The 13,032-nt window shown below is 39.0% G+C and overlaps 1 protein-coding gene across 1 annotated transcript in view; it reads right to left on the reverse strand.

Annotated features, from left to right (window-relative positions):
- Positions 1 to 13,032, reverse strand: part of HUWE1 (HECT, UBA and WWE domain containing E3 ubiquitin protein ligase 1) — a 138,425-nt gene that overhangs the window by 55,886 nt on the left and 69,507 nt on the right. Inside the window, exons 24-27 of the mRNA XM_007449397.1 lie at positions 9,814 to 10,059; positions 8,536 to 8,669; positions 7,668 to 7,762; positions 1,760 to 1,951 (exon numbers count right to left, since the gene is read on the reverse strand). Of these exons, the coding sequence (XP_007449459.1) occupies positions 1,760 to 1,951; positions 7,668 to 7,762; positions 8,536 to 8,669; positions 9,814 to 10,059 (667 nt within the window). The remainder of the gene's footprint in view (positions 1 to 1,759; positions 1,952 to 7,667; positions 7,763 to 8,535; positions 8,670 to 9,813; positions 10,060 to 13,032) is intronic.

Consider the following 13,032-nt stretch of genomic DNA (forward strand, 5'->3'; position numbering starts at 1 on the left):
CAGGGAAAGGCCCGCAAAAAAAAAAAAAAAAAAAAAAAAAAAAAAAAGCCAGAATCCAATATAAACATGTAAAAGGAGATGTATAGAAAAAAGGAAAGAAAATATATCTAAACACATTATATTTGGGTAATTTCCTTGCTTTCCTTAAAACATTTCTCTGTACTTTTTCTATAGTGAATATTTATTACTCTTAAAATCACAAATGAAAATGCTGTCACAGAACGTCTGAAATAAACATTATTTCACCACGATTCAGGTCTGAATCAAAGCACATCTCTTAATTATACACATGTATATAAGAACCCACTGTAAAAAAAAAAAATAGACTCTACTTGAGCTGGTGCCACATATCGTACCCCAAAAGCTCAGTAAGCTCTGAGATATACAGCATAAGAAGAAAGGAACAGGTCTCTTCTTTTTCCCAATCCACCCAAATTAGGATCTCCCAATCCTAATGAGGGATCAGGCTACAGATACTTGCACTGCCTGGCTGGAGGTTGGGTGGGCCTAGACTCTGAAAGCCTAATGCATGTACACATTAAGTTTGTACTTTTCCACCACCGTTTTCAGGTGAATAGACAGCAAAGTGGCTCAAAGGTAGTCAGCAAGGATAAAAGAGAAAAACAAAAGGCCAGTAACCACAGAGAAACAGACATCAAAAGCATGGGCTGGGCCCACACAGAAACCCCAGAATGTGCCAAGATCACAGAGGTCTAACAAAGAAAGGGGAGATAAACATTAGCATCTTCTTGGATGGTCAATTTTCCTTCAATTTGGGGAAAGTGGCAGTAGACTTTCAAATTAAAACAAAGGAGCAGAATTAAACAAATTAAAACAGAACATAAAATTCAAGGGGGTTTAAAATAACAAATGGAAACACCAAAGGCCAAGTTTTGCTTGCTTTTGGGCAGAGCCCCCAATTCCCAGGAGTTGTCTACATTTTCCTTCACATTAAGGTGTCAGAAAGTGGCAAATGTACAAAATTGGTAGAGGTACAGAACATAGAAAACAGGTTCCCCACTGATTTTACATTAAGGGGCAAAAGATGGCAAAGACAGATCAGTGCACATCTCTATTCACTGTTTTGGTTGCACCACACAGCATGCGGAATCCTAGTTCCCTGACCAGGGACTGAACCCGCACCCCCCACAGTGGAAGTGCAGAGTCTCAACCACTGGACCGCCAGGGAAGTCCCCAGTGCACATCTTTAATGTGGTCTTGCATCATATTACTGTAGTCTCCACAGAGCTGGCAAAGTAACTACTAACACACAAATCAACTATGTCACTTGCCAGCTACATCTGAGGGACAGAGAAAGGAAAAGGAGACTGAGTGCAGTAGCCAGACAGGTAACAGGAAAGCAGGAGGGCTTAATATTAATACCACAAAAGCCAAGAAAAGAGTATTTTGAGAAGGAGATGATAGGTCAACCATCATGCTGCGGAAAAGTGAGAAGTGGACTGAAAAGTATCCAATGGACTTAGCAACAAGGAGGTTACAGATACCTTGGTGAGACATTTCAGGGAAACGGTAGGAGCAGAGGTTATTTGCAGTAGTAGAAGAGTGAGCAGGAAGAAGAGGAGGGGTAGACTTGGCTTTCAGAAAGCGATTCTCTCATCTCTGTATCCCTAACAGTTAGTACAAAGCCTGTCACGTGGCAGAAACCTGAAAATGAGCCACCAAGTTTAAGACTTCCTTAAAGGAAACAATACAGCCATACCAGGCTCTAAAAGGGAGCAGAAGGAAGAGAATCACTCACCTGACAATAACGGCTTGATTTGCTTGATTCTGGCAGCCATGGCAGGTGTAATTTTAGATTTGCCCTTAGAGTCTGAAGCAGTAGGTTCATCTGTCTCCATAGGAGCCAGCGTGTCACCATCAAGCCCAATGCCTTCCAACAAGCCCTGGGTAGAAGCATCCATACTTCCAGTGGTTCCATCCTGTTCCCCATCTGTAGACATAAGAGGGGAGCAATAAGACCATGTTGAGCCAGCACTCACCTGGTTCCTTGTCCTGAAGAGTCTGAAGAAAGAGCTATCTATAGTGCTTGTTACTCTTTAAGTGTCCACAACTTCCTAAATCTGAAAAGAAAAAAACACAAAACTGTACTTCTTTCCCTGGAGTCCTAAGTAGCTAACACTGACATCTTCCAATGAGAGCATGTTAAAAGTCTTAATTTTCAAGGGCTACCTTAGAAGACTGTAGGCACATTGCATGACCCAGAAACTTCACATAAACTACAGTGTGTGTGGTGACCCCATGCACTCAAGGCGCATACCCCGCTAGAATTTTAGAGCTCGTTAATAAACTCAATTTGGACATCACAGATTACCACTGGAGAAATATATTTCCTAGAATTTAAGATTTTTGTATATGAATGTGAGATGAGTCTTTTCTGGGGGGGCGTGTGCTCTTGACCTAAGAATCAGCATTAGGCAAACTATAAAACACATCAAATTTTCTTTGGAATATTCTGGAAAGACTATGTAGAAATGAAGACACCTTTGTTAAATGTGTGTAAGAAACTGCTGGGAAAAAATATATCTAAATTGTTATGCAAGGCAATTCTTTGACTGCGAGTCTAATTTCGTTCTTGGTTTTTAGTAAATTATTTTATTCTTTCCTTGACTTAAAGTTGGTATATTTAAGACTCTGACAAAATTTGAGATTCTAACATTTGGTTTCGTCCATTTTCGTGTATATTTTATTAATTCTGTCCCCTCCCTCCACGATACAATAATTACCTGTCATATAAATCCTTATTTGTTGTTTCAAAACTTATGTCTGCTTTTATTAGTTCCTTATCATTTTCTCTATCTTTAGCAATCTCAATACAATTTTTAAGCATACCTTTTTTTTAACATCTTTATTGGAGTATAATTGCTTTACAATGGTGTGTAAGTTTCTGCTTTGTAACAAAGTGAATCAGTTATACATATACGTATGTTCCCATATCTCTTCCCTCTTGCGTCTCCCTCCCTCCCACCCTCCCTATCCAACGCCTCTAGGTGGTCACAAATCAAGCTGATCTCCCTGTGCTATGCGGCTGCTTCCCACTAGCTAGCTATTTGGTAGTGCGTATATGTCAATGCCGCTCTCTCAGTTCATCCCAGCTTACACTTCCCCCTCCCCGTGTCCTCAAGCCCATTCTCTACGTCAGTGTCTTTATTCCTGTCCTGCCCCTAGGTTCTTCAAGACCATTTTTTTTTTAGATTCTATATATGTGTTAGCATACGGTATTTGTTTTGCTCTTTCTGACTTACTTCACTCTGTATGACAGTCTCTAGGTCCATCCACCTCACTACAAATAACTCAGTTTCATTTCTTTTCATGGCTGAGTAATATTCCATTGTATATATGTGCCACATCTTCTTTATCCATTCATCTGTCGATGGACACTTAGGTTGCTTCCATGTCCTGGCTATTGTAAATAGAGCTGCAATGAACACTGTGGTACGTGACTCTTTTTGAATTATGGTTTTCTCAAGGTATATACCCAGTAGCAGGATTGCTGGGTCATATGGTAGTTCTATTTTTAGTTTTTTAAGGAACCTCCATACTGTTCTCCACAGTGGCTGTAGCAGTTTACATTCCCACTAACATTGCAAGAGGGTTCCCTTTTCTCCACACCCTCTCCAGCATTTATTGTTTGTAGATTTTTTTTTGTGTGTGTGTGTGGACCCCGGGCCTCTCACTGTTGTGGCCTCTCCCGTTGTGGAGCACAGGCTCCGGATGTGCAGGCTCAGCGGCCATGGCTCATGGGCCCAGCCGCTCCGCGGCATGTGGGATCTTCCCAGACTGGGGCACGAACCCATGTCCCCTGCGTCAGCAGGTGGACTCTCAACCACTGCGCCACCAGGAAAGCCCTGTTTGTAGATTTTCTTATGATGGCCATTCTGACTGGTGTGAGGTGATATCTCATTGTAATTTTGATTTGCATTTCTCTAATGATTAACGAGCATCCTTTCATGTGTTTGTTGGCAATCTGTGTATCTTCTTTGGAGAAATGTCTATTTAGGTCTTCTGCCCATTTTTGGATTGGGTTATTTGTTTTCTGGATATTGAGCTGCATGAGCTGCTTGTTTATTTTGGAGATCAATCCTTTGTCAGTTGCTTAGTTTGCAAATATTTTCTCCCATTCTGAGGGTTGTCTTTTCGTCTTGTTTATGGTTCTCCTTTGCTATGCAAAAGCTTTTAAGTTTCATTAGGTCCCATTTGGTTATTTTTGTTTTTATTTCCATTTCTCATAGGAGGTGGGGTCAAAAAGGATCTTGCTGTGATTTATGTCACAGAGTGTTCTGCCTGTTTTCTTCTAAGAGTTTTATAGTGTCTGGCCTTTCATTTAGGTCTTTAATCCATTTTGAGTTTATTTTTGTGTATGGTCTTAGGGAGTGTTCTAATTCCATTCTTCTCCATGTAGCTATCCAGTTTTCCCAGCACCACTTATTGAAAAGACTGTCTTTTCTCAATTGTATATTCTTGCCTCCTTTATCAAAGATAAGGTGACCATACATGCATAGGTTTATCTCTGTGATAGGTTTCTTTACACAGAATTATCTTCCCTGTTTTCTTAATAGTTTATCAAATTCATTTTCCCCTTGATGCACAGTATAGGAGAAAAAAACTTTCTAGAAAAGCTACTTTTATTAATTTTAGGTTTGCTGCATTACGGTCAGAAGATTGTATTGGGTGGGCCAAAAGGTGCGTTCGTTTTTTCCCATAAGATGGCTCTAGTAGCACTTAGTTGTCTTTAACTTCCTTCAAAACAATTTTGTTAGATTTTATGTGACAGCTGTCATATCAGCACGCATTTAAAAGACTTATCAAAATTGGTGAATTTCTGTGTAGCCATTTTAATACTGAAGATGGGGGGGGGAAAGCAACATTTTCAGCATATTATGCTTTATTATTTCAAGAAAGGTAAAAACGCAATTGAAATGCACAAAACGATTTGTGTGGTGTATGGAGAAGGTGCTGTGACTGATTGAATGTGTCAAAAGTGGTTTGCGAAGTTTCATGTTGGAGATTTCTCACTGGATGATGCTCCACTGTCGGGCAGACCAGTTGAAGTTGACAGCGATCAAACCGAGATATTAACTGAGAACAATCAACGTTATACCACGCGGGAGATAGCCAACATACTCAAAATATCCAAATCAAGCACTGACATTCATTTGCACCAGCCTGGTTACGTGAATCGCTTTGATGTTTGGGTTCCATGTAAGTTAAGCGAAAAAAACAATTCTTGACTGTATTTCTGCATGTGATTCTCTACTTAAATGTAACAAAAATGTTCCATTTTTAAACAAATTGTGACGAGCGATGAAAGTGGATATTGTACAATAATGTGGGATGGAAGAGATCGTGGGGCAAGCGAAATGAACCATCACCAACCACACTAAATACCGGTCTTCATCCAAAGAAGGTGATGTGTATATGGTGGGACTGGAAGGGAGTGCTCTATTATGAGCTCCTTCTGGAAAACCAAATGATTGATTCCAACAAGTACTGCTCCCAATTAGACCAACTGAAAGTGGCACTCGACGAAAAGTGTCCAGAATTAGTCAACAGAAAACGCATAATCTTCCATCAATGTAATCCAAGACCATATGTTTCTTTGATGACCAGGTAAAAACTGCTACAGCTTGGCTGGGAAGTTCTGATTCATCTGCCGTATGCACCAGACATTGCACCTTCGGATTTCCATTTATTTCGGTCTTTACAAAATCCTCTTAATGGAAAAAATTTCAATTACCTGGAAGACTGTAAAAGGCACCTGGGACAAGTTCTTTGCTCAAAGCGATAAAAAGTTTTGGGAAGATGGAATTATGAAGTTGCATGAAAAATGGCAGAAGGTAGTGGAACAAAAGGGTGAATACGTTGTTCAAAAAAGTTCTTGGTGAAAATGAAAAATGTGTCTTTTATTTTTACTTAAATAACGAAGGCACTTTTTGGCCCACCCAATATAATTTCTGCTTACTGCATTTTGCAACTTCTATTGTCATGTAACATAAAAGCTATTTTATAAAACGGCATTGTCCAAGAGAAATATAATGTGAACCACATATGTAATTAAAAAATCTCTAGTAACCACTTAAAAAGTAAAAAACAGCTATAATTTTTAATACATTTAACCCAATATAATAAAAATTATTTTAACATGTAATCAAATATAAAAATGACTGAGCATACATTTTTATATTAAGTATTAAAAAAAACAGGTACCATTGTTATGCTTACAGAGCATCTCAATACAGACATTAAGTTTTCATTAATTGATCTATATTTATATTTCATATAATTTACTGGGGAAAAAAAGATTCACATACCCAAGTTTTCCAAACATACTTAAAAGTCCTCCAACAACTGAACAGAGTTAATAGTTGTTATATTTAAATTATAGGGGCTTCCCTGGTGGCGCAGTGGTTGAGAGTCCGCCTACCGATGCAGGGGACATGGGTTCGTGCCCCGGTCCGGGAAGATCCCACATGCCATGGAGCGGCTGGGCCCGTGAGCCATGGCCACTGAGCCTGTGCACCCGGAGCCTGTGCTCCGCAACGGGAGAGGCCATAGCAGTGAGAGGCCCGCGTACCGCAAAAACAAACAAACAAACAAACAAAAACCCCAAACAACAAAAACAAAAATTAATAAAAATTAAAAATTCAGTTTTCTGCATCCAACCTACGACTTCATCTTAACTACATCTTCAACAACCCTATTTCCAAGTAAGGTCACATTATGAGGTGCTGGGGGTTAGTACTCCAACATATAATTTTTTGGGGTGGGCACACAATTCAACCCATAACACCCTCCACTTAACAAGAGGGGAGAGAGAGAGAAAGAGAGACATACAGACAGACAGACAGACAGGGATGGGTGGTGGGTGGAGGTGGGGGGGACTGTGAGGCAGCGTGCACAAGGACAGGAGGAAGGAAGGAAGGAGGGAGAGCGAGGGAGCAAAGAAGAAAGAAAATTCAGTTTTTTAGTTGTACTAGCCACATTACGAGTAGTAATGTAAAGTAGCCACATTACACGTGGCTGGTGGCTACCATATTGGACAGTGTGGGTCTAAAGTGCTCCACAGCCACTTAGAATAGTCATTTACCATTTTAACGTAAGAAATTAAGCTTCTGAAAAATAAGCATACAAAAAATTAAAGACCCACCATAATCTTTGTTACTGTAATTTCTAAGAATCAATCTTACATTCTCAAAAAAACTACATATAAAGATGTTCAGTTTTCAAAATAGTACATTAGAAACTTAACAGGGAATGGTTAATTCATGGTACCTTTACATACTTAATATTAAGTGAAAAGAGACCTGTAAAATATTATGTCTAAGATAATCACAACTATGTTAATAAAACATACCTTCAGGGAAAAAGATTAGCAGATACTTCCAAAATATTTTTTGTGGTATAAATATCGGTGATTCTTCTTTCTACTACATTTTCTAATTTTTATCATTGTGGGTATGTATTTTTTTAATAGAAAAAATAACTGAAAATAGTTTAATTTTAAAATAAATAATTAAAAATTGATGAATGGAAAAAAACTGAAGACTACAGATGATAGACCTACTAAAATTTCACAATAGACCTATAAAGACAGAGACAGACAGAACTTAAGAGTATTAATGGCTAGGATTTTAGTTTCTTGGAGTTACCTGATCTTTTTCCGCCCTGGGCCGTACCTGCCTTCTCATCCTTTGGAACCAGTTTCTGCATGTCCGCCTGACCAAATTCACACCCAGATGGCAGGCTGCAAGAAGAGAAACAGTGAGCAAAAAAACCTCTGATAACTCATCTTTTTAATGTTGTGCTTGGTCTCTGACCTGCTTGGCTGACACTATCCCCCCCTTATGCTGTGTCAGCAGGTAAGTTAACCTAATAAAACATCTGCAATGATGGAATTCCTGAGGTAGTACTCAACAGGTTTCCAACTCAACTCTATATCTGGCTAACAACAGGACCAAACTGTAAACACCCACCATGCTGACACAGCATAATTGAGATATCAGGTCAAAGATGACACATTTGTAAGGAAATCCTTTGGCTTTTAAGTGGGAAGGACAATGCTATTGGTTAAATGTGTGTCTCCTCAAAATTCAAATGCTGACATCCTAATGTCTGATGAGATGTATTAGTAGTAAGGCCTTTGGTAGGTGCTTAAATCTTAAGAGTAGAACCCTCATGAATGGAACTACTGCCTTATAAAAGAGGCTCCAGAGAGATTCCTAGTCCCTTTTGCCATGTGAGGATACAATGAGAAGTCTGCAATGTGGAAGACAGCCCTCACCCAACCATGCAGACTTCCAGCCTGCAGAACTCTGAGCAATAAATTTCTGTTGTTTATAAGGACCCAATCTGTGGATTTTGTTATAGCAGCCCGAATGAACTAAGACAGACAAGGAGGCCTCTGAACTCTTTACCTTTCTATCCTTGACCAAAGTAATAATACCCCAGGCTCACTAAGCTTAGTTTTTCTGTTAGGAAAGACAACAGAGATAGTAAAAGAGATGACCATTTCCTTACCTGTTTGGGGTACACAGGGAGAGAAGGACAGTGCTTTCCCACACCAGGGAACAGTATAACTGGCTCAGCTTGCTCAGAACACTCAGACCCAACTGAGAGCCCCACTGGTTTACGGAGATGGAACGAATTTCACTCTGTAGCCAAAGTAAAAAAGGTGATCTTTGGGATGCCCTCTGAATATTTATATTCAAAATCAACTTTTAGTTATTTACAAAGGATAAGGGATTCTACTTTTCCTTCCTTACTATTCTCAGAGTTGTGTACTTCATAAAAATTTCCACACTTAAGAGATCATAGTTCCAGAAGGTATTCTCGTACAATATTTACAATATGTCTCTAACATCCCTTCTCATTTCTTCTTTGTAAAGTGAAAAACAGGAGTCACAGGCAACTCTGTTCTTCTAAATGGAAGAAACAGTTTTATAGACTCATTGGCAGCTTCCTAATTTTTTTAGATGGTGAGGGGGCTTGTTATTTCCTGTTTATTTCAATCAATCAATCAAATCAGTCCCTAAAGCTTTTCTGTGTAATTTAATTATTTTCTAAATAGTTTATAATTGTGCTTTTCATTTAATTTGACCCAAAGAACACACTCCTAGCTCAACAGCATAAAACAGGGCTGCTAAAAATACACCAATAATCTTTAGACTTGATTACTTGACAACTAAGGGTGGCAAAACTGTGAGCATTCAAAAAACAAATAAACAAACCCCCCCACCCCCAAACTTCAACTTTCTGGAACCATAAGAGGATCCTCACATGGAGTGCAAACATAGGGTTTGATATTTAGGAAATCTTTAGTAATCTGTTAATCACCATTAACTTAAATGTTCTGTGGTCAAATTTCCTTCTTGCCATCTTATTATCAAGCCTACAGGCATTTGTAGAAAGATTAGGAAGTAATACGGTCAGATGAGCACCCAATTGAGGCTTGTCTGCTAAAAGGGGTGACTATACATCCCTAAGGCCTATATGGATGCTACAGATCTATTAATACCTGTATTTATCTCAATCTCTTTCACTCTCAAGAAGGTCCAGTTCACAAAACAAGTTATGGTCACCCAACTTCCAATGAAAAAAATATTAAGGGGAAGTGAAACTAGACAGCAACTTGAAGCATACACTTAAGTCATCCACCCAAAAGAACTCACCCTAAAACTGTTCTTTCAGCAGCTCTCCTAGGTAGAACTGCTTCTAAGTACACTAAGATGCCACGTATATGCCCTAGGTATTTTACCGACTTTAAACCAACATGTTCACACCTAACATAATTCTTACCTGTCCAACTCTACAAGTATGAACAAACATCATGATGTAGGCGTGGGCAGCAGTGAGCGCATGCAGTAGAGGTGTGGCTTGAGCTGAGAGGGTAGCATCAGTGACATTGCCAGCACAAGCCAGTTCTCGCAACAACACTGAGCCACCAGGGGATTCTATTGGGCGGTGTAAGGGCTCCAAAGAGGAAAGAATGGAGTCCAACTGAAGGAGACCCTCCTGAAGGACTTTGGGTTCATGTGACAGTGTCTGAAATAAGAAGAATAATTAAAGCATTAATGTACAATGAACTTCATATGCATGTCTTAATAGTCACAGTGAAAGTGGAAGACAATTCTCACAAATTTCAGACCTGGCCATGGTCTTGCACCTGGTAAATGGTGGAGCCAAAACATGAACGAAGGTATGACATACCTAAACGCCTTTTAGAGCAACACATTACTTCTCTTGAATGAGAGGCTTTCAAAGGTGGTAGGCCAATCAAATTTAAAAGATTGTGATGGCCAAACTGGACTACTGTTACAGCAAGGACTCCATGCTGTAAGATTAATTCCAAATTTTGCACAACAGGGAGCAATGTTAGGCAAGGTTCCAAAGCATGGAAATGAACCACTATTACGAATGTTTTTTTCTTACCACAATAAGAGAGACAATTCTAGGATAGGCATCAGCTAGGCATTTTATTTTGGAGACAACTCAAGGATTATATGGCCCCTGCAATTTCTTTCTGAGTAAGAAGAAAAATCTTGACAGTGAACAATACCACTTGCCATTCAAAGATAGGAGAACTGATGTGCCTTTCCTATGGCTTTAAATAAATCTATCCACCCTCACATGGTATCTTACAGGCATAAAGATGGAGCAGCCCTTCCCCCCCCCATAAATAGCACTTAACTAAATATTTGCAAAAAGGAAAGCAGAATAAAATATCAAATGCAGATGTCACAATTATGAATCTTTCCAAGTCCGCAAGAAATTGGATTTCTGATTTTTAGCAGAAATTACTTATCATTGCACAACTCAGCTAATAAATAAGCTTCACAGATTTAACCCAATTCCTATAAAAATCCCAATGGCTTTTTTTTTGCAAACAGAAATATCTCTCTTAAAATTCATACAGAATCTCTAGGGACCCCAAATAGATATAGCTATCTTAAAAGAGAACAAAGTTAGAGGTCTCACATCCCCAGATTTGCAAACTTACCACAAAGCTACAGTAATCAAAAGTGTCGTACTGGCATAAAGACAGACATCAACACCAACAGAACAGAGAGCCCCCAAATAAACCCTTGCATATATGGTCAAATGATTTTTGACAAGGTTGCCAAAACAAGGGTACAATAGGGAAAGGACAATCTTTTCAACAAATAGTGTTGGGAAAACTAGATACCCACATGCAAAAGAATGAAACTGAACCTTACCTTACACCATATAAAAAATTAACTCAAAATAGATCAAAGACCTAAATATAAGAGCTAAAACTATAAAACACCTAGAAAAAGCCATAGGATAAAAGCTGCACGACACCGGATTTGGCAGTAATTTCTTAGGTATGACATGAAAAGCGCAGGCAATGAAAAGTAAAAAGCAAAAACTAAACAACAAAAAAACCCCCACAAAAAACAAACTGGACTTCATCAAAATTAAAACCCTTTTTCACATCAAATGACACTATCAACAGAGTGAAAAGCAACTCATGGAATGGGAGAAAATAATCTGCAAATAATTTATCTGATAAGGGATTAATATCCAAAATATATTAAGGATTCTTACAACTCAACAACAAAAACAGACAACCCTATTAAAAAATGGGCTCTCCCTTTTCCTCAGAAGCTCTAGGCTGAGGAGAGAAGGAAAGCATCAGGCAATTGAGGGGGGAAAAAGTGCCAGGCTATCCAGAGAACAGTGAAGAGATGCTCCAGGCCAATGAGAAGAATTAGGCAAGAAACACACAGATGTGCCAGCCTTCTGAGAAGCACCAGCCAGCAACACCTTACTTCTTTAAACTTGGAGGAACGGGTTCATCTCTACCCTTCTACCTCAAAGGGAATCTATGCCAAAATGCTCCAATGAATGGAGGATACACTTGGATTTGTGAACTGAAGTGACACGCAGAATCTCTGAGCCTTGGTTGTTTGGAAGATTGAAAAATCTTGTTCATCATGGGTGACCACCAAAAAGGCAATCTAAAGCCATCTATACGTCACAACTGAGACAAACTGGGGGGTTTGTTGTTAAATAAAATGTACTGTTCTGGAAAAAAAAAGTGGGCAAAGGCCCTGAACAGACATTTTTCTAAAGAAGACATACAGATGGCCAACAGGCACATGAAAAGATGCTCAACATCGTTAATCAACAGAGAAATGCAAACGAAAACCACGAGATCTCATTTCACACCCATTAGGTTGGCTAGTATGAAAAAACTAGAAAATAACAAGTATTGGTGAGGACGCAGAGAAATCAACCCTTGTGCTTTGCTGGTTGGAATGTGAAATGGTAGAGATGTTGTGAATAATACAGTATAGCAGTTCTTCAAAAAATTAAAAACAGAACTACCAAATGATCTAGCAAATCCTACTTCTGGGTAGATAACCAAAATATCTGAAAGCAGAGTCTTGAGTATGATCTCACTTTCAAGTCAAACTCAGAACCAGAGAGTAGAACGGTGGTTGCCAGGGGCTGGGGGAAGTTGCGGAGATGTTGGTCAAAGGGTATAAACTTTCAGTTATAATATGAATAAGTTCTGGGGATCTAATGTACAGTGTGGTGACTATAATTAATAATACTGTATTATATACTAGAAATTTGCTAAGAGAGTAGATCTTAAGTGTTTTCACCATACAAAAAAGCAGGGTCTGGAGAACACACCCATGTTTGTAGCAGCACTATTCATAAGAAGTGGAAGCAACCAAAATGTCTATCAATGAATGAATGGATGGATAAACAAAATGCAGTTTAAACATACACTGGACTATTCCGCCTTAAAAAAGGAAGAAAATTCTGACATATGCTACAACATGGATGAATCTTGAGAAAATTATGCTAAGCAAATTAAGCCAGTCATAGAAAGACAAGTACTTCATGAATTCAACTTACATGACATACCTCGAACAGTCAAAATTCAGACAGAAAGTAGAATGGTGGTTACCAGGGGCTGGTAGGGAGAGGGGAATTGAAAGTTGTTTAATGGGTGCAGAATTTCAGTTTTACAAGAGGAAGAGC

This window comes from Lipotes vexillifer, unplaced genomic scaffold (genome assembly GCF_000442215.2).
Source record: "Lipotes vexillifer unplaced genomic scaffold, Lipotes_vexillifer_v1.1 scaffold2129, whole genome shotgun sequence".
NCBI classification, from domain to species: Eukaryota; Metazoa; Chordata; class Mammalia; order Artiodactyla; family Lipotidae; genus Lipotes; species Lipotes vexillifer.